Source organism: Zootoca vivipara, chromosome 13 (genome assembly GCF_965207765.1).
Source record: "Zootoca vivipara chromosome 13, rZooViv2.hap1.1, whole genome shotgun sequence".
NCBI lineage: Eukaryota > Metazoa > Chordata > Lepidosauria > Squamata > Lacertidae > Zootoca > Zootoca vivipara.
The window spans coordinates 14,852,358-14,873,016 of NC_142596.1; the positions used below are offsets into that span (position 1 = coordinate 14,852,358).

A 20,659-nucleotide genomic window follows, 5' to 3' on the forward strand; every position below is an offset into this window, starting at 1 on the left:
GCGGAGAACAACAAAAAAGCGTTCAACCACGGAGCTTTAAAGTGCAGACGTGCCTGGGAATATCTGAGTGTGGATAGTTACAGGTAGGTAGCAGTGTTGGTCTGAGTCGAAGCAAAATAAAAAAATTCCTTCAGTAGCACCTTAAAGACCAACTAAGTTTTTATTTTGGTATGAGCTTTCGTGTGCATGCAAGAAGTGTGCATGCACACGAAAGAAGTGTACACGAAAGAAGTGTATCTGAAGAAGTGTGCATGCACACGAAAGCTCATACCAAAATAAAAACTTAGTTGGTCTTTAAGGTGCTACTGAAGGAATTTTTTTTATTTTGAGTGTGGATAATCCCCCCAACGTCAATTCAGAGGTAAACAGCGTGTTTTCCGGGGAAAGTGGCAGAACGAAACAAAAACCTCTCTGGCGCGGGAAAAGCGGAAGTGTGGGTGACCCCTGATCCACCTCTGGGACCCTTGTCATCTGTTTCTAACGCGGGTAATGGATGCATACAGCTTCCAGATTAGGAGGGGAGCCCACTTCCCACGGTGCAAAAAAGTCCCTCCCTTCTTTTTAAAGGAGCGTGTTCACTTTTATGAAGTCCACTTCCTGGGACCAAAAAAAAAAAGGGGGGGGACGCTCGGTCTCCTCCCACTTGAAAGCCAACCAGCCAACCAGAAGCGGGGACGCAGCACGCGACGTCACAGAAAGAGCCACAACAACCCCTCCCGGGCCGCTTTGCTACTTTCACTAAAAGGAGGGGAGGGGGAAAAAAAGTTTATCGGGGTTCTAGAACGTTGGCGGAAAAAGAAAGCCTTTGAAGTTCAAAGGGGCGCCGCCGCTGGAAAGGAAGCCGCTGCGAGGCTGCCGGCGCCCGGCTTCATCTCTGCCCCCATGGACGAAGAAGAGCAGCAGCCGCAGCCGGACAGCCTCGACGGCTGGGTGGCCATCAAGGAGGACGCCTTCGGGCAGCCCGAGCCGCCGCACAAGCTGCGCTTCCTGGTGGCCTGGAACGGCATCGAGAGCAAGTTCGCGGTGACCTGCCACAACCGGACCTTGCAGGAGCAGGCGGCCGAGGCCGGAGGCGGCGTTGGCCCGCAGCAGATGAGCTGGGCCGGCCTGTTCTCCCCGCAGGCCCTGCAGGGCGTCCACCGTCAGCTGTCGGCCTTGGCCCCCCAGCTGGAGCCGTGCCTGCCCGCGCTGCCCGCGGCGCTGTCCGGCCAGAGCGGCCTGTGGGCGCTGCTCTTCCCCGGCTGCCCGGTGCTGGCGGAGGCCGAGCTGGAGGCGCTGTGCCGCCGCCTGGAGAAGTACCTGGGCTGGGCTTTGGAGGCGTGCGGCCGCAAGGCGATGCTCGACTCGCTTTTCGCTCACGACCAGGACGAGGAGGACGAGTACTTCGAGAACTTGCAGGAGTTCCGCAGGAAAGCGCTCAAGGGGCGGCTCAGCGGGGCCAAGGAGGCCTTGCGGAGGGTACGGCGCGCCGTCGGGGGGCGTAGTGGGGGCGCCGGGTGGGGGAAGGGTGCGTGGAGGATGCTGGCAGGTAAACCCTGAGAGACGGACAGGAGGAGTGGGTTCAGATTCCCTAAGAAGAAGCAGTGTTGCACTGTGGATAGCACGTCGGACGAGGACCTGGGGGAATCCAGGTTCAAATACCCCACTTGGCTATGAAGCTCGCTCGGAGGGGGGGCCTTTCTCCAAGCCACCTGCCTCGGGGGGCCTAGCCTACCTCGCAGGGCTGTTGTGGCAGCGGAGATAAAATCATCTGTTCTACGCCCCCTTGAGTTTCTTGCAGGAAAAGGTGTAGGTATAAATGCAAGAAACCAGCAAATAATGCAGGCTTTTGCAAGTTTCGGGTTCCCCACATGTTGTTGGACCACTACTCCCATCAGCCCCACACAGCGTGGCCCAGTGAGTGGGAACTGTAGTTGCAACAACGCTTGGGAACTTTAGGTCGGGCAAGGCTGCTCCGATATCTGTGTGTCTTCATTTCTTACATGTGTAGACCACTTACTGGCTGTCACAAAGTCCATTGTTCAAAAAACAAGACTTTAGAGTCGCCTTGCCCCCAAATGGCAACTAGGCATTCCATACATTGGTGAATGCAACCTTGATTTAAGGAGTCATTTGGCGCCTGGCTTTGATATCTGAGATTCTAACACTGATTCTTGCACACAGCCTGGAACCCTGGAGAGTCGCTGCCAGTCAGTGTAGACACTATTGAGGTTAATGGGCTGATTTAGCATAAGGAAGAGGGCCCTGCATTTTTGAGCTCTATGTGCAATGGACACACAGTGGTGAGCTGGAGCCGTTTAATTCCTCCTGCAAGGGGCCTCTGGGGAAGATCAGCTTCCACCCCAGTTTTCAAAGCCCCATGGGAACCCGAGGCCAAAGAGCCGCACATTTTGTGGAGGTTGACTCTCAGCCAAAGAAAGCCTTCCTTGTGCTGTCATATAAGGTGCTGCTTGCTACTCTCCAAAATCCAAACACCCCCTGGCCCACCAGCTGTGTGTTGGATGAGAAGACGCTGTTTGGATTACAAATCGGCTGTTGACATCCTCACAAGTCTTCTGCATATTTAGGCTTAAGTGTAGGGGAGAGGCCTGTGTTTATAGGAGCAGGCAGTGTTGCACCGGTTAGGGTATCTGATTGCAGTCATTAAACGAACTGGAAATTCCCCTTGACCTGCAAAAAACGCCTTCTCAGAAATCTGTGCGAGTTTGTCTTTTATAACAGCTGTTCTGGGTTTCCAGATCATTATAAAGCAGAGGATCCCTAATATTAAAACGCATTTACAGTGGAACCTCGGTTTACGACTACCTCCGTTTACGAATGCTTCGGCTTGCGAACGCCACGGACCCGGAAGTGTTTACATCCGGGTTCCGTGGCGTCGGATGCGCAAACGCGATATGCACAGTGCGTGCGCAGAAGCGTGTCTTCGGCGAACGAACACCTCGGTGAGCGACCGCCACTGTGGAACGGATTGTGGTTGCAAACCGAGGTACCACTGTATATTTTTTTATCCCACCCAACGTCTAAGCATGGGGTGTGTGTGATGTACACAGTACTTTCTGTGCTCTGCGATTCTTCTGAATGCCAGTTGCTGAAATCCCCCAGGAGGAGAGAGTGCTCTTGTGCTCAGGCCCGCCTTGAGGGTTTCCCACACGCGTTTGGCTGAGCTGACCATTCCGGAAGTCCGTTCAACTTCCAAAACGTTCGGAGACCAAAGTGCGGCTTCTGATTGGCTACAGGAAGCTCCTGCAGCCAATCAGAAGCCACGGATGCCCCATCAGACGTTTGGGTTCCAAAGAACATTTGCAAACCGGAACACTCACTTCGGGGTTTGTGGCATTCAGGGGCCAAAACGTCTGAGTACCAAGGTGTTTGGGATCCAAGATATGACTGTACTGTTCCACTAGGACAGGGGTGCCCAAACCTTTTTCAAAGAGGGCTAGATTTGATGAAGTGAACATGCATGAGGGCTGACCCCCTTTTTTTTTTTTACGATTTTACCCCAAAGTTGTTGAGCATTTTTTAGGATTGAAGTTGTTGAGCTTTTCTTAGGGTTGAAGTTGTTGAGCTTTGTTGTTGAGCTTTGGGGGGGATTTTCCCACAAAGTTGTTCAGCTTTTTAGGAATTTGACCCCAATAAATAAACGGCTGGATTAGGCTGCCAAAACAGACTTTGGACATGCCTGCACTAGGAGGCTTTCAAAGTATTTTCTATTTTTTTTAAAAAGGAAAACGATCTGCATTAAAACAGTTTATCCTTCCAACAACCTTGCGAGGTAGGTTAGGCTGAGTGAAGCTGGTGATTACTACAGGTCTTGCATCTAAACCAGGCACCCCCAAACTTCGGCCCTCCAGATGTTTTGGCCTACAACTCCCATGATCCCTAGCTAACAGGACCAGTGGTCGGGGAAGATGGGAATTGTAGTCCAAAACATCTGGAGGGCCGAAGTTTGGGGGTGCCTGATCTAAACAATGGCAGTAACAAGGCCATCCAGCATCTTAATTTTCTTTTTCTTTTTCAAATAATTTTTATTAATTTTACAACAAGAAAGAAAAACAGCAAAAACAAACAGCACAATAAAACACAATAACATAACAATAAAAAGAAAACACAAAAATCCAAATACATAATCCTTTTCCTTTAACATTGTATAAAGGGACTTCCTCGAGTTCCCCACATCTGCGGTTCATTTCTCTTTTATCTTTAGCAATTTCCAATTCTTTTTTAACAATTCCTTACAATTTCAAATCTCCCATACATCTATTTACTTCACATAATTCCCAAATCCACAGTTTCTATACACTTCTAAATCTAGTCTCAATATACAATTTTAGCATATTTTTTAAAAATAAATTTTAAAATCTTTCCACTCTTCTTCTGTCGCTTCTTCTCCCCGGTCGCGAATTCTCCCGGTCATCTTAATTTTCTGCCTTCTGTAAGGCACGACATCAGCCACCCTCTCAACCTGTTGCCGACTAGGCCTCTTTTCCACCATGATCAGGGCTGATGTACACATTCAGCTGAATCCTGTGACCTGGTTTCTGAGACTTCCGAGTTGCAAGGGCAGGGCTGTATACTGCAGGCCCTTTGGCCCTCCAGAAGTTACTGAATGACGGCTCCCATCACCCCTGGCCATTGGCCATGCTTGCTGGAGCTGCTGGGAGTTGTAGTTCAGCGGCCAAAGGCCATGTTGCCTCAGGATCTTCCTGCCTGTGGAAAACTAGCATGTCAGGAACACCCTTGCAGGCTCGCCTTCTCCCAGAGGTGCTAGTTTGCTATGTGCGGAGATAGTAATTTTTAAAATTAACTTGGGGAGGAGCGTTTGGACATACCCCCAGCTTCGGGGTGCAATGGCACCGTCTTCTAGGAACACGGGACTCTGCGATTTGTGCGTTTGGCTGGCGCAGCTCTTGGGAGAGAGTGTGCGATTTGTCGGCAGCAATTCACAAGTAACTCAAAACAGAGATGCGTTGTCATGCTAAGGGGGAAAGGCAAATTCTCCGGCTCTCGACTCGCCTGTGTGGGTGTGGGAAATGGCTCACATGGGTCTCGGCTGAGATGAGCTCTTGGATTCTGGAATACTTTTGGCGTGCTTTCCTTGGAGTTCAATCTTCCACCCTGCTGTGCAGCCTTTATTCCCTTGAGTGGCTCCCTGTTTGTAAGTTTAATTAAACTTACTTTGTTGACGACATAGTCGGCATTATACACCTATTAGAAATGGGGGGGGGGGAATCAAATGTAATGATTTAGCTGCTGCTGTGTTCCATTCTGCTGTGATATAAAGCAATTAGCACCCCGAGGAGTATCTCATAGAATCGTAGAATTGGAAGGGGACCCCCCCAAGGTCATCCACTCCAAACCTCCCCCCCCCCCCGGTAATGCAAGAATCTCAATAAGCATTCCCCCATCCAATTTGGAACCATACTGGGCGCTGCTTATCTTTGCTAATGTGCTAGCAGTTTTATTGCTGCTCCGCTACCAATAGCAGCACTCCCCCCCCTCCTTAACTTGAATTGCTCAAGCGTTTTCCATTGCTCTGCAAACTTGACTTTCCTCCTGTACAGTCGTACCTTGGAAGTCGAACGGAATCCGTTCCAGAAGTCCGTTCGACTTCCAAAACGTTTGGAAACCAAAGCGTGGCTTCTGAACTAGCTGCAGGGAGCTCCAGAAGCCGTGGAAGCCCTGTCGGACGTTCGGCTCCCAAAAACAGTTCAGAAACCGGAACGCTCACTTCCGGGTTTCGATCGTTCGGGAGCCAATCTGTTTGGGAGCCAAGGCGTTTGAGATCCAAGGTACGACTGTATTGGTAGTTGCAAATCATATGGATACAAACTACCAATTAAAAACTTGCTAAGACCAAGGTTTGCCCAGTCCAGCATTTGATTTCTTAGAATGATTGGGGAGGGGTCTTAAAAGAAGGATTAGTCCCCTGAAAACTCCCTAGGGTGGACTGAGCATGCTTAGGGGGTGCAGAACCCTCACTGACTGTTGTGGGGTGCGGGGGAGAAAGTTGGAAGAGGAAATGAAGTGACTGGAATTCGAACCTTTGTTGCAGGTTCGAATTTGCCTAATCCTAGTTGTAGAGCCAGTGTGGGGAATCCTTGGCCCTCCGGATTTTGCTGAATTACAACTCCCTTATTCTCCGGCCATTGGCTGTGCTTGCTAAGGCAAGAGGCAGTTGTAGTTCAGCAACATTCCCCACTCTTGTTTAGAGCCATCTAAGCTAGCGGCTGTGTCTGTGTCTTGTGGCGGACAGTTCCGCAGGTTTTGGAGGTGCCGTGATAGGTGCAGCATTAATATATATTTATGAAACTTGTATACGCCCTTATACCTGCTGCTCTCAGGGCAGTTCACAGGATAAAATCACAATATATAAACACAACAGGTGCATTTATCTTGTGAGGTTTTGCGACGCCTCTGCAGGACCCCCATTTACGTAAATTTGTGGTGCTCTTAAACGGCTGCTGCCCACCCAGCCACCACCCTGGATGTCTCAATTGTTTGGAAAAAGTACAATTCCATTGCTAATTTTGGAGTCTTCTTGCCCCCGTAGGTTCTCTACCAGCACAAAGATGCTGACAAGTTGGTCGCTTTGATGGAGCTCTACAAGGAGGAAGATGATGCTTATTGGGAGCTGGTTACCGTGGCGACTGAATTCTATCAATATTTGCTGCAGCCATTTAGGGATATGCGTGAGCTGGCAACTTTATACCGACTGGAGATCCTGGTAGGTTTTCTCTTCCCGGTGTTTCAAAGTCTCTATAAAATAAGATCCTGTGTGATGAATGGCTTTCTCCCCGTGGAATTGGAGAGGTGGGATCTCTTGGCACCAGACTGCTCTGCTCTTTTGTCTTGTAGGTGCCGTTGACACAACCATAGTACATTGTGCTGGATTTATTTTGAAGCATCCAGGCATTGTTTTGCTTTATTAGTTCTGCAGGGCTCTTCCCTAAGGTGACTGCATTATTGCAGTGTATCTGAAGAAGTGCGCATGCAGACGAAAGCTCATACCAATGACAAACTTAGTTGGTCTCGAAGGTGCTACTGGAAGGAATTTTTCTATTTTATTTTTATTTTGCATTATTGCAGTCTTGGTGGGCGCTCTTGTGCTGCAGTGCAACCAAAGCAGGACAAAAACCAAGCAAACGTAGAATAATAGAAGGGATCCTGAGGATCATCTAGTCCAACCCCCTGCAAGGCAGGAATATGCAGCTGTCACTTATGGGGATCGAACCTGCAACCTTGGCATTATCAGCATCTAACCCAATGTTTCCCAACCTTTTCCCAACTGTGGGCCCCCTTCCAAGGGGGGAAAGGGGGCAGCTGGCCCCCTCAATAAGTAAAAATCAATACAAATTAATACAGATCTGAGGTTCTGCTCCCTCCAACAAAAAAGCCTGCCCTCCCTAACAAAAATCCTGGCTACGCCCATGCACCTCCCCCACCCCCTGTCCTACTGATAGAAAGGTAGCTATTTAAATTTTTTTACCGTATTTGTAAATAAAACATATTTTTATAATTTTTTATAATTTATACTCTTATCTAGATTTCAAAGAGAAATTACAGATTATAATACCAAAATATCGAAGAAGACGTATAATTTATTGTTAGAATGGGAAACTAAAGACGAAGAGGTCAAATGTGTAATGATCAAATGGGCACCGGACAGGACATAATATACAAAGGGAAGATTGGGGGGGGGGAACTATGGAAAGTGGATTTAAAATTTACTGATTGTATAGTTCTGAAAGAGAATTATATGAAAATGATGTATCAGTGATATATGACTCCTGTTAAACTTGCATGTGTTGAATAAGTTCCAATAAGTGCTGGAAGTGTAGAGAGAATGAAGGTATGTTTTATCATATGTAGTGGAATTGTAAAGTAATCAAAAACTATTGGGAAATGATATATAATGAATTGAAGAAGATGTTTAAAATAACTTTATAAAAAAAAACCAGAAGCTTTTTTGTTAGGCATTATAGGGCAGGAATTGCCAAAAGAGTGGAAGAAGTTATTCATGTATGCTACAACGGCGGCTAGGATTCTGCTATCTCAAAAATGGAACTCTGATATAGACATAACGCCTTTTGCCCTCTTCTGAATGCCCGTTTTGACTCAAACACTAAAAAGATATTTGTTGTTGTTGTTGTTGCAGAAATCCTTGCAAGCTGACAGGCTGGGTCCTAAAAGGATTGAGGCCTTGCAGAAGGAGGCGGAGGAGTGGACACATCAGGCTGAAGAAGCTGTCTGCTCCATCCAAGACATCACAGTTGGTTACTTCAAGGAGACGGTGATGGCGCTGGCAGGTGAGCAGAGGCAGGCAGAGGCAACCTCCCCTTTCTTTTAAAATTATTTTCCATTTTTTTGCATTTCAACAATAAAAATTAAGTCCAAACCAGTGGTTCCCAACCTTTCTTTGGCCCTGTCAGTGTTTGAAAAGGAAAAGGTTTTGCCTCCTTTGCCTGTTGACCTTAGTCGACCCTAGTCGGCACAAAGAGTCCTGGAAAAAGAGTACTTTGAAGAATGCTGCTTTTATTGCAAAAACAAAAACTTCTCCAACCACGACCAACAGCTTTAGACATCAAACGCAACCAGCTTTCTACCCTTGAACCAACCCACCCAACTACCAACATTGACCCCTATATACATACAGGTTACATGACTGTTGTGGGGTGCAGGGGAGAAAGTTTACATGACTCATTGTAGGCTGCTGACTTGGTTCTTTTAGCATTAAAGAAACGGCGGCCAATTTTTAGCCGTGACATGCCCCACCTAGGTAAAGGTAAAGGGACCCCTGACCGTTAAGTCCAGTTGCGGATGACTCTGGGATTGTGGTGCTTATCTCGCTTTACTGGCTTTATTGGGAGCCGACGTTTGTCCGCAGACAGTTGTTCTGGGTCATGTGGCCAGCATGACTAAGCCGCCTCTGGCGAAACCAGAGCAGCGCATGGAAATGCCGTTTACCTTCCCAACGGAGCGGGACTACTTGCACTTTGATGTGCTTTCGAACTGCTAGGTTGGCAGGGGCTGGGACTGAGCTCACTCCGTTGCGGGGATTTGAACCACCGACCTTCCGATCAGCAAGCCCTAGGCTCAGTGGTTTAGACCACAGCGCCACCAGTGACCACATGCCCCACCTAAGCATCTCTAAAATCCTGTTGCCCCCCCCCCGGTGACACATAATTCTTATTATTCAAAAAGTGAACTATTCACATGGAAGAAGCCTAAAAGGCCATTCACTGTTAATAACTCCTCGAATTGCCCCCCTTAAAAATCAAATCGCCCCCCTGTGGGGACCACAGGTCCCAACAAATTCCACCTGCATTTTCTGCGACTTCCCTGCCCCCATCTCTGCAGTTTCTTATTTTATACTGTATTCTTACTGCATAACCAGTTCAGACCTATTTACAAATCTAACCTTTATACTTCCTTTAAGTTATTTCTCACCGCTCGTGTTTATGTCAACCCTGCTAATGTTTTTAATTGTTTACAATTTGTCTTCACATATTCAACAAATGTTCCCCATTCTGTTAAAAAAACCCCTCTCTTATCTTGATATTCCTCCGGTAACTTTCGCCCCATCTCTGCGTAGTCCATCAATTTTAGTTGCCGCTCCTCTTTTGTTGGAACTGCTTCTTCTTTCCATCTCCTGGCGTATATCATTCAGGCAGCCGTGGTAGTGTACATAAATAGATTTCTTTCTGATCTTTGGGTACCTCTTCTCCCATTCTCCCTAAAAATAAAAAAAAAGCTTCTGGCCTTTTAACAAAAGTTATTTTCGACATTTTTTTCAACTCATTATAAATCATTTCCCAGAAAGCTTTTACTATCTTACCACATGCCTTCCTCCTCTTGACAGCGATGCAGAAGCAAATGGAACAGGACCGGAAGCGCTTTGGCCAAGCTGCCTGGGCCACGGCTTCCCCCAGGTTAGAAAACTTGAAGTACCTGTTGGCGAAGGAGACTCTCCAGCACATGAGGGCCAAAGAGCTGTGCCTGAACCACAAGAGAGCGGACATCCGGAAGCAGGTAAGCCCCACCTTCTCCTCTCGTCTCGCTAGACAAGCTTCCCAGATGCGGGAGTCTTGAATGTGAACCCTCAGAATGGAAAGTGAATATTGCAACTAGGAAACAGCCCCAAGGAAGCATCCCTTAAATGCTTAGATGCGTTCCTGCAATTGCAATCTGACGAGGCTAAACAAGCCTCATACAGCCTCAGCCCAGTATACCTGAAAGAGCGTCTCCACCCCCATCGTTCTGCCCGGACACTGAGGTCCAGCTCTGAGGGCCTTCTGGCGGTTCCCTTCCTGCGAGAAGCAAAGTTACAGGGAACCAGGCAGAGGGCCTTCTAGGTAGTGGCGCCCACCCTGTGGAACGCCCTCCCACCAGATGTCAAGGAAATAAGCAACTATCCTACTTTTAAAAGACATCTGAAAGCAGCCTGTTTAGGAAAGCTTTTAATGTTTGATGTTTTATCGTGTTTTTAATATTCTGTTGGGAGCTGCCCAGAGTGGCTGGGGAAACCCAGCCAGGTGGGCACGGTATAAATATTTATTTATTTATTTATTTCTAACTAACCTATGGCAGGCATAGGCAAACTCGGCCTTCCAGATGTTTTGAGACTACAGTTCCCATCATCCTTGACCACTGGTCCTGTTAGCTAGGGATGATGGGATTTGTAGTCCCAAAACATTTGGAGGGCCAAATTTGCCTGTGTCTGGCCTATGGGAAGTGGCCTTAGCTGAGAAGCGAACAGACAGCTTAAAGGAGGCAGAGGGCAAAAAGGATGGTTTCGATACAGGCTTGCATTGTTTCATCATGTATGACAGCAGATTGGGTCACCTGTTCCAGCCATCTTTGACAAGCAGAGATTTATGGAGGGAAAGAGAGTGAATATGTATAGGTTCTTAGGATGTTTCATTGTTTACAGATGCCCTGGAAACGTGTGTTTTATTTTTACTTGCGTGTTGTACAACACACACACACACACACACACACACACACACAAAGAAAATGCCCTCTGATGGGAGGGAAGCACGATGAGGGAAAAGGGCCGACTGGCATCATTTTGCTTCTAATAGTTTGTGGGCTTAATGACGCTTCCTGCAGATGGAGGCCCTCCACGAGCAAGAAAATGACATGGCTCGAGTCGAGGAGCTGGAAATAGAATATTATGAAACTCAGCTGGAGCTGTACGAGGTGCAGTTCGAGATCCTGAAGAATGAAGAAATGCTGCTTATTACACAGTTGGAGACTTTAAGGAGGCGGATGAAAGGTAAGCAAGCAATGAGCAACACTTGCCAGGGACTGGGCGGCTCGTTTCTCTACTCTCAAGCAGTAGCCGGGGTGGCTGTTTGGAATCTCCAGTCCGGCAGGGAAAAGGATATTGTGTTTTGTGTCCTGCTTGGAGGCTTCCCAGAAGGATCTGGTTCGGTAGTGTGGGGAGCAGAATGATGGGCCATTGGTTGGATCCAGCAGGCTACCTCTGACACTCGTCAGTTTTCCCACTCTACACGCTGGCCTCCCAAGTTGTCAGCCTCCACAGTAAAGCAATGCTGGGGCATTGTTTTTACATCGCCACTCCAGGGGCAAGGCCAGAACAGTTAGTCACACAGAGACGCAGCGGGCAGCCTCCTTTCTGAGAACTGGTAATCATGCCATGGTGCTGGATTGAACGAGTTTACCTATGCCCCTTATGGAGGTTGGAAGAAAGGAAGTGCAGAGAGCAGGGCATCATGCAGAGCTGCAGCAGATAGCCAACTTTTGGGAACTTGAAAAATATTATTTTCACGAGTTTATTTAATACTACCGGTAGCTGTACCCGGCCACGCGTTGCTGTGGCTCCTCCCTGTGACTCCCCCCCTCTGTCCCGACCATGACCTATTCTGCCCCCTCCCCCCCGTTCATCCCTGTGACTGCCCCGACCCATGAGGTATCGTGACCCCTCTTCCCCCCCACCCTCAGCTCATCCCTGTGACTCCCCCCAGCCCCCTCCCTGCACCCCCCCGGTTCATTCCTGCGACTCCCCCGGTGTCGAGGTATCCTGGCCTGTATGTCAGGTATTCGGCATTGGGGGGGAGGCAGCAGCGTGGCATGGGCTGGTTTTCCGCACGGTGTCAGTGTGGCGTGGTCTGCCTGTGACAGTTGGACGCGGGGGGCTAGGGGTAGGATTCTGGCGTCGAGCTTTGTGGAGGAATGGCCTTTGTGGCGGTTATAGCATGTTGGTTGGTGACGTCACGATCTTGCGTTGGCCTTGGGGACGCAGCTTCTGGATTCTATTTCCCAGCATGCACTTTCCTCTGAGTTTTGAGTTCTGGAACACGGGGTTATTGGGGTTTTACCTGGCCCAGGTGTGACATCTGTCTACGTAAACGGTATGTGATCCCTCGCATATTCGCATGTGGCATTGTGTGCAAATTTGAACACAATTGGTCAAGCAGTTTCGGTGAAAAGTGGAGACCCACAAACATACTCTGTTTACATATATATATATATATATATATATATATATATATATATATATATATAAAGGGACATACATATATAGGTAAAGGGACCCCTGACCGACTCTGGGGTTGCACGCTCATCTCGCATTATTGGCCGAGGGAGCCGGCGTATAGCTTCCAGGTCATGTGGCCAGCATGACAAAGCCGCTTCTGGTGAAAAAGAGCAGCACATGGAAACGCCGTTTACCTTCCCGCTGTAGCGGTTCCTATTTATCTACTTGCACTTTGACGTGCTTTCGAACTGCTAGGTTGGCAGGAGCTGGGACCAAGCAACGGGAGCTCACCCCGTCACAGGGATTCGAACCGCCGACCTTCTGATCAGCAAGCCCTAGGCTCAGTGGTTTAACCACAGCGCCACCTGGGTCCCTATATATATATTTATATACATATATACACATATATACACACATATATATGGATACGTGTGTGTACAGTCGTACCTTGGAAGTCGAACAGCCTAGTTCTCGAACATTTTGGCTCCCGAACGATCGAAACCTGGAAGTGAGTGTCCCAGTTTTCGAACGTTCTTTTCGAAGCCGAACATCCAATGGGGCTTTCGCAGTTTCCGATTGGCTGCAGGAGCTTCCTGCAGCCAGTCGGAAGCCACACTTGGGTTTCCGAACGTTTTGGAAGTCGAACGGACTTCCGGAATGGATTCCGTTCGACTTCCAAGGTACAACTGTATAGGTATAGATAGATAGGTAGATTTGCATATTTCACATTAAGTAAACATTTTCTCCTTCCTTTAGAGATCCAGGATGAAGTAGTTTATTATGACACATGCGAAAACCCTGATGAGCTCGAAGCCACTGAGCAAGTCCTGGAAGAAACCCATGTGCCTTCCTCTGAAATAGCTCAACTGAGGCAGAAGACCCAGCAGTTGGAGACAAAGCGTGGGATTATCTGCTCAAGGAGAGCCTACCTCAGAAACAAAAAGGCAAGTGGTCCAGAAAAGTTTGGGTGCTGTATTACAGGTCTCAGGGCTGTTCACGGGATAAAATCACAATATAAAAACACAACACACATAAAATAAAAAGAATAACCCCCCCCCCCAAAAAAAACCACACAACCCACACACATTTTAAAAGGGCATTTGACTGTCAAGTCAACCAAAGGCCTGGTTAAAAAGGAACATTTTTTGCCTGGCACCTAAAGGTGTCTAATGAAGGCGCCAGGCGAACTTCCCTGGGGAGAGAGCATTCCACAGACGGTGAGCCACCACGGAGAAGGCCCTATTCTTGTATTGCCACCCTCCAGACGTCTCGAGGAGGAGGCACACGAAGAAGGGCCTCAGAAGATGATCTCAGGGTCCTGGTAGGTTCATACGGAAAGAGGCGACCCTTGAGGTATTGCGGTCCTGAGCCGTTTGAGGCTTTACTGGTCCAAACCAGCACTTTGAATTGGGCCCAGAAACTAAATGGTAGCCAGTGCAGTCGGACCAGGATCAGTGTTATATGCTCAAACGATCTTGTCCTGGTGAGCAACCTGGCCGCTGAATTCTGCACTATTGACATTGGGGGGAGACACTTGTTCCAATAAACATGATACACACAGAGACACATTGTGTTTCAAAATAAAATGGGGACCTCTGCCAGCACTTACAGCTGACAGGCATGCTTCTGCTTGGTTTCTTTCCCATTAGGATCAATGTGAAGAGAGCCGACACGCCCGGCTCCAGCAGGCTCAAGAGAGCTCACGGCATTTCCAGCAACATCATAGCATCCAGATTGTGAGTAGCAAGAAATTGGGGGAGAAATCTTTACGGCAGGGATGGGGGAGTGCGTGGCCCCGCAAGCAAATGTTATTGGGTTCCAAGCCTCAGCCAGCATGTCCAATGGTGAGATGTGAAGTCGAGCAACATCTGGAGGGCCAGAGGTGCCTCACTCCTCCTTTATGGAATTACAGTCGTACCCTGGATCCCGAACGCCTTGGGAATCGATCGTTTTGGCTCCCGAACAATCGAAACCCGGAAGTGAGCGTTCCAGTTTGCAAACGTTATTCGGAACCCAAACGTCCGATGGGGGTTCCGCGGCTTCCGATTGGCTGCAGGAGTTTCCTTCAGCCAATCAGAAGCCGCGCTTTGGTTTCTGAACTTTTTGGAAGTCAAACGGACTTCCGGAACGGATTCCATTCGACTTCCAAGGTACTCCGGCTGAGCTGTAGTTAGTGCAGCAATTCACAGGAACGCAGGGAAAGAAAGTAACATTCTGTGTCCTGGGAACTCCCTGTTGGTTGGGAAGGTAGACTTGGAAGTGGAATGGGCAGTGCTTGCTGGTAACTCAGAAACCAGGGAGACGCTATTGGGGGTTGGACTAGATGACCCTTGGTGTACCTTCCAATTCTATGGTTCTGAATCCTGTGTACATACCAGTATCCCTCTGCCCTTGCTGCCCTGAGGATTGTGAAACCAGAATAAAGCATGCAAAATAGTTTTTAAAAGGGAATAAATGGTGGTGGTGGGGAAATGAGATGGATGCCAACTTGCTCAACTTGTGTAATCTATTTGCGACTCAGAATCCTACTTTGGGGGGCTGTAGGATCTGGATTCCCTGTGCATGTAACTTTACTGCACCATCTAGGGACGCGGGTGGCGCTGTGGTCTAAACCACTGAGCCTCTTGGGCTTGCTGATCGGAAGGTTGGCGGTTCAAATCCCCGCAACAGGGTGAGCTCCCGTTGCTCTGTCCCAGCTTCTGCCAACCTAGGAGTTTGAAAGCACACCAGTGCAAGTAGATAAATAGGTACCGCTGCAGCGGGAAGGTATACGGCGTTTCCGTGCGCTCTGGCTTCCGTCACAGTCCTCAATGCACCAGTAGCGGTTTAGTCCTGCTGGCCACATGACCCGGAAAGCTGTCTGTGGAGAAACGCCGGTTCCCTCGGCCTGAAAGCGAGATGAGCGCTGCAACCTCATTTGATTGGACTCAACCATCCAGGGGACCTTTACCTTTTTAACTGCACCATCTTCTGTATATTTACCCCCGCCATTGTGGCAGACCTCTCTATGCGGGTGATAACTTTTTTTCCGGTGTTCAAATGCAGAAAAGAGACAAAAGGAAAGAGGACGAGAAGAAGAAGAAAGCGTGGATAAAGCAGGAGCGAGAGAAAACCCTGGAGAGGCTCAAGACATTCAAAGAGGTGAGCCTCAAGTCGCGCTCCCAGCGATCTTCCTGCCACTGGGAAATTTTCCTTCTGGAGAAAAGACATTGCTGAGCTTGTTTCGTCATTCCCTTGCAACTGGCCAGCAGCAGCAGGAAATGACAAATACAACTTCTGTTTTAGAAATTGCTATAGTAAATAGGTTTGGCATAGGTTGCTGTTGTTGTTTTCCATAGGCAGGTTTATGCAGTGTCGGACCCCACCCTCTTGCTTTGAAGCGATTTTTAATATTGTATTTTTAAATGGCTTGATAACTCACCTTGGACATTGCGATGAAGGCTGGGTAAGAAATCACAACCACAGATCTAATCATAATACCTTCCTATCGAAGTAACAAAGAAAAGCATATTGAAGTACACTGATGGAAATGATATATTTATTGTATTTATGGCCTGCTTTTCCTCCAGGGCGTGGTTCTCCCCCTACCCATTTTAACCTCAAAATAACTTCAGTCGGTAGAGCAGGAGACGCTTAATCTCAAAGCCGTGGGTTTGAGCCCAATGTTGGGCAAAAGATTCCTGCATTGCAGAGGGTTGGACTGGATGAATCCACAAACAACCCTATGACGTGGGTTCGGCTAAAGCAGGCGGCCCTCCAGATGTTTTTGCCTACAACTCCCATGACCCCTAGCTAACAGGACCAGTGGTCAGGGATGATGGGAATTGTAGTCCAAAACATCTGGAGGGCCGAATGTTGGGGGTGCCTGGGCTAAAGGCTGGCAACTGCCCCAAAGCCAGCCGGTTAAGGATCATGCCTGAGTGGGGATGTAAACCCTGGTTTCCCAGGTCCTAGTTCGACACTCCAACCACCCACTGGCTCTTGTTCCCCTTGCAGAAATGCCCGGCGCAGTTTGTGCTGAAGACTTCCCGGTTGCAGCCTTTGAACGCCAAGCAGCCCCAGGGCGCCTCCCACCGGACTCCGCCCGGTGCCCCTCAGCCACCCTCGGCGAGCAAGACGCCCTCTGCCAAGACCTCCCGGCCGGCACCAGCCAAAGGCTTCAAAGCGCCACGGCAGAAGCCCTCAAAGGATATCCCCGTCCAGATTTTTGCCCCTCCGCCACCCGGCCCTGAGCAGCAAGGGAAGAGCAATGGGGGGCCGCCACTGTTGCCTCCCCCGCCGCCTCCCCCGCCCCCACCCCCGCTTCCCCCACCATCAAACAACCAGCCTCTTTGCTTAAGGACAGGAGCGCAAATCGGTGAGAAGCCTCTGCCCCTCTTGTGCAAAGACCCTCCCGGGAGAAGTGGCTCCCCAGGGAAAGCGGACGGGACCTCCAGGCGCACGGCAAACGATTATGCAGGTAAAGGGGGGGGGCTGTTCTTTCCTCTTCCTGTGCTTCGCTGATGTGTCCTGCATCACACCATCATGCAGGCTGACCCTGAATGGATGCAAAGCTTTGTAGCTTCCCAGAGCGTCCTTTGGCTCACCAATGTTCCTGGCTGATCGCGGGACCTTTGATCTGATCCAGGAAGGCAGTCCTTAATATTGCGGACGGAAGCCATCCTGCTTGGCCGTTGTGGCAGGAGGATGCTGAACTATTTAGGCTTTTGTTCTGACCCAAAGGGGCTCTCCTTGCCTTCTTAATCCAGCAACAGGCACTTCCACATTTAGAAACTTCACTGCCACCGTGAAATTCAAATGTAACTCTTCCCCCCCCCCCCACTCCCTGCTGGCATAGCACAGGGACCGGTCCTCAAACATGTGAGTTGTAATCAGATGGAAGAAGCAGGCAGTCCACAGCTAAATTTGTAGGCGGCACATATGGCGACTTAACAAATGAGCTGTAAAATGATGTGCTTTTTAAACGTGTTATTGCTAAGTTAACTCAGATTCCTTCCCCCCACCCCCCCTCTTGTTTTTGTAAATGATTTTTCTACCTCTCTTGCTTGGTTGCGGTGGTTTTTAAATTAACTTGGAAAGCTTAGATCTTAAGGGTAGCTTTGTGGTGTGTAGGGGGCGCATGGGAACAGAAGCCTTCAGAAAAGGAACTCTGTGGGTGGACGAGGGTTGGGTTCTCATTTTGGAGATGGAGCCATAGGTCTAGTGGGAGTTTGCCTGCTTTGTACAGGGAAGATTCCAGGTTCAGTTTCCAGTGGGCAAGGAATCGGGTGGGGGCAGTATGCCCAGTTTGCATGTAACACTGGTTTGTCTCCAGTGCTGGTCCTACTTGGAGGAGCTCCGTTAAATCATGGGTAGGCAACCTAAGGCCCGGGGGTCGGATCTGGCCCAATCATCTTCTAAATCCAGCCCGCGGATGGTCTGGGAATCGGCGTGTTTTTACATGGGTAGAATGTGTGCTTTTATTTAAAATGCATCTCTGGGTTATTTGTGGGACATAGGAATCCATATTTTTTTTCAAAATACAGTCTGGCCCTCCACAAGGTCTGAGGGACAGTGGACTGACCCCCTGCTGAAAAAGTTTTCTGACCCCTGCATTAAATGAACATGATTAACTTCTGTCTATTATCTCCAATGGGCCTCCTCTGAGGAGGACTTCATGGGATACAACCCACTAAGCCAAACCGTGGCTTAGTGCATGCAGGTTTCCAAACAAGAGAGTGTGGCTGTTTTTGCTCTTGCCTTCAGTCTTTCCCTGCCGCTGCGCTCCTGAGAGCTGAGCCATGGTTTGCCTTAAAGCCTTTAAAGCCATGGTTTGTCTTGCTCCAGACAAACAACTTCCATTCATACATATTGACACATTAAATGATTTACAAAACTACAGGTGAGGCACTCAAACTATATCCTTGCTTTTCCTGTGTGTGGCAATTACTCTATCCGGGATGTTTCTTCCTGTCCTTGTAAAATGTCGCCTATCTTTTCCCGGCTGTTGCTGTTCTCCGTCATGCCTTGGTTGAAGCTAATATCACATTGTTGTTTCAGAAATCCCCCATCGCTCCGCCCCGTGCTTCATTGTTTTGCAACTTTAACAAGTGTGCAAAAATCACACTGTCCCAATAAATAAGCTGTTTTCGCCATTTCCCCTCTCATCCCGGGAAGGAGAGTGATCTGTCAAATTGCAGCTGAGGGTCTTAAATTTTGTTTTCCCTCCTGCCACAGGATCCATGGACGAGGTTTTGGCATCGCTGAAGCGTGGCGAAATCCTTCTCCGCAAAGTGGAACCCCCCCGCCAGGCGCCATCTTCCATCTCCTCCCTCAACGACAGTATCCTGGCGGCCATACGGCAGGGAGTGAAGCTGAGGAAAGTGACGCAGGAGCCCAAGCTGGACACGGAGAAAGGGCACTCCAGCAACGAACTGGAGCGGAGCATAAAGGCGGCTATGCAAAGGATCAAGAAAGTGTCTGCCGATTCGGAAGACGACGAAAACGACCACAATAGCGGCGAATGGAATAGTTAACAGGAGCGGGCTTTCGAACTTCGTTCTGGGGTTCCTCAGAAAGTTACCAAGGGTTCCCCTTAGAGAAGGAGGCAACTACTGGCGAACAAGCTCTCAGTTCACGCAGCGCAGCAATGAGGTCTACCTAATCTGGGCTGGGTCCTACATTAACGCCCTGGAACTTGTCCCAGAATCCCTTGCAAGTCCACTGGAGTTCTGGGCCAGATAAGTTCATGTAGAAATGTGTTAGTGCGTCCCACACCCCCTGGATTTAGGAAGTTTGAAAAACCATCATGTTTGACTCTATTCAGGTCAACCAGTTTACTGACCTGGGACGTTATGCTTTTACTGAATTTTGCACATTTTGAAGGAAATGTATTGTCCTCTTTTTAGGAAACGGAGGGCTCTGTGTTTCTGGTGATTTGCCTACCAAAAAATAATGCTTCAGAACTGTTTTTAAAGGACAGCTGCCCCCTTGCTTTTGTTCCAAAGTCATTTTTGTTGTTGCTGTACTGAAATCAGCAAAACTTTTATCAAACCCATTTCTGTAAGTTTGCCAGAAATCATCCAGTTAGACAATCCAATTCTCAGAATAATAATAATAATCAGGATTGCAGCAGTGAAATAGCCACACTGTGAGGATTGGCAGCATTTGTGAGGTGCCAATAAGGGCTCCCATTGAAATTCTGATAGTGTAGAATAATTATTTTTGTGTGTGCGAAAATCACAACGGTTTCTTTGACTTAATACTCAAACCAATATTTTATGTGGATGTCACCATTGTTTGCTAAAAAGGGTATTTCATGCAGTATTTAGTAGAACCTAACTTGGGACAAAATGCTGCTAATGTTTGTGAAGTTTTATGCAAAGGTTCCTTTTTAATAGTGCCATCACCAGTTAACTAGGAGAGAAGTACCCATCAGTTTGCCACGTTTTATTGGAACAGTGCATGCTGCCTTATACACTCCCGGGATAGCTCAGTTGGTAGAGCAGGAGACTCTTTAAATCACAGGGTTGTAGGCTCTAGCCCCACGTTGGGCAAAAGATTCCTGCATTGCAGGGGGTTGGACTAGATGACCCTTGTGGTCCCAACTGTACAATTCTATGCTTCTATACGGAATCAAGCCATTGGCCCCTCTAACTCCATATTGTCTACACTGACTGGTAGCAACGGCCTAGGATTCCAGACAGGAGTATTTCCCATCTACCCTGGAGATGTTGAGAACCCAACCTGCATGCTAGGGCTGGGTAGATAACATTTCTGCTCCCCCAATACTATCAACTTTAAACCAGCACGGGTTGATGGGTGGGTGGGGTTTCAGTTTAAGGGCAGCCTTCCAGGGCACTATGGTGAGCCTAGGCCAGGCATAGGCAAACTCGGCCCTCCAGAAGGTTTGGGACTACAACTCCCAACAGGACCAGTGGTCTAGCTAACAGTGGCCTAGCTCAGTGTTTCCCAACCTTGTGCCTCCAGCTGTTTTTGGACTACAATTCCCATCATTCCTGACCACTGGTCTTGCTAGCTTGGGATGATGGGAGTTGTAGTCCAAAAACAGCTGGAGGCACAAGGTTGGGAAACACTGGCCTAGCTAACAGGACCAGTGGTCAGGGATGATGGGAGTTGTGGTCCCAAAACATCTGGAGGGCCAAGTTTGCCTATGCCTGG

At 48.6% G+C, this 20,659-nt stretch overlaps 1 protein-coding gene across 1 annotated transcript; it reads left to right on the forward strand.

Moving 5' to 3' along the window:
• Positions 1-590: 590 nt before the first annotated feature.
• Positions 591-19,470, forward strand: WHAMM (WASP homolog associated with actin, golgi membranes and microtubules). The gene is made up of 10 exons (XM_035132020.3): positions 591-1,458; positions 6,551-6,724; positions 8,156-8,306; positions 9,860-10,029; positions 11,110-11,275; positions 13,256-13,443; positions 14,149-14,235; positions 15,545-15,640; positions 16,496-16,958; positions 18,716-19,470. The coding sequence occupies exons 1-10, from the start codon at positions 883-885 to the stop codon at positions 19,012-19,014; spliced, it is 2,370 nt and encodes a 789-aa protein (XP_034987911.1). The 5' UTR covers positions 591-882; the 3' UTR covers positions 19,015-19,470.
• Positions 19,471-20,659: the final 1,189 nt, after the last annotated feature.

Excerpts from the sequence above, each read along its gene's own strand:
- WHAMM (XM_035132020.3), top strand. The coding sequence starts at position 883 with ATGGACGAAGAAGAGCAGCAGCCGCAGCCGGACAGCCTCGACGGCTGG. Across the intron at positions 10,030-11,109 it reads GAGCGGACATCCGGAAGCAG|ATGGAGGCCCTCCACGAGCA; the intron begins GTAAGCCCCACC and ends CGCTTCCTGCAG. Across the intron at positions 13,444-14,148 it reads CCTACCTCAGAAACAAAAAG|GATCAATGTGAAGAGAGCCG; the intron begins GCAAGTGGTCCA and ends CTTTCCCATTAG.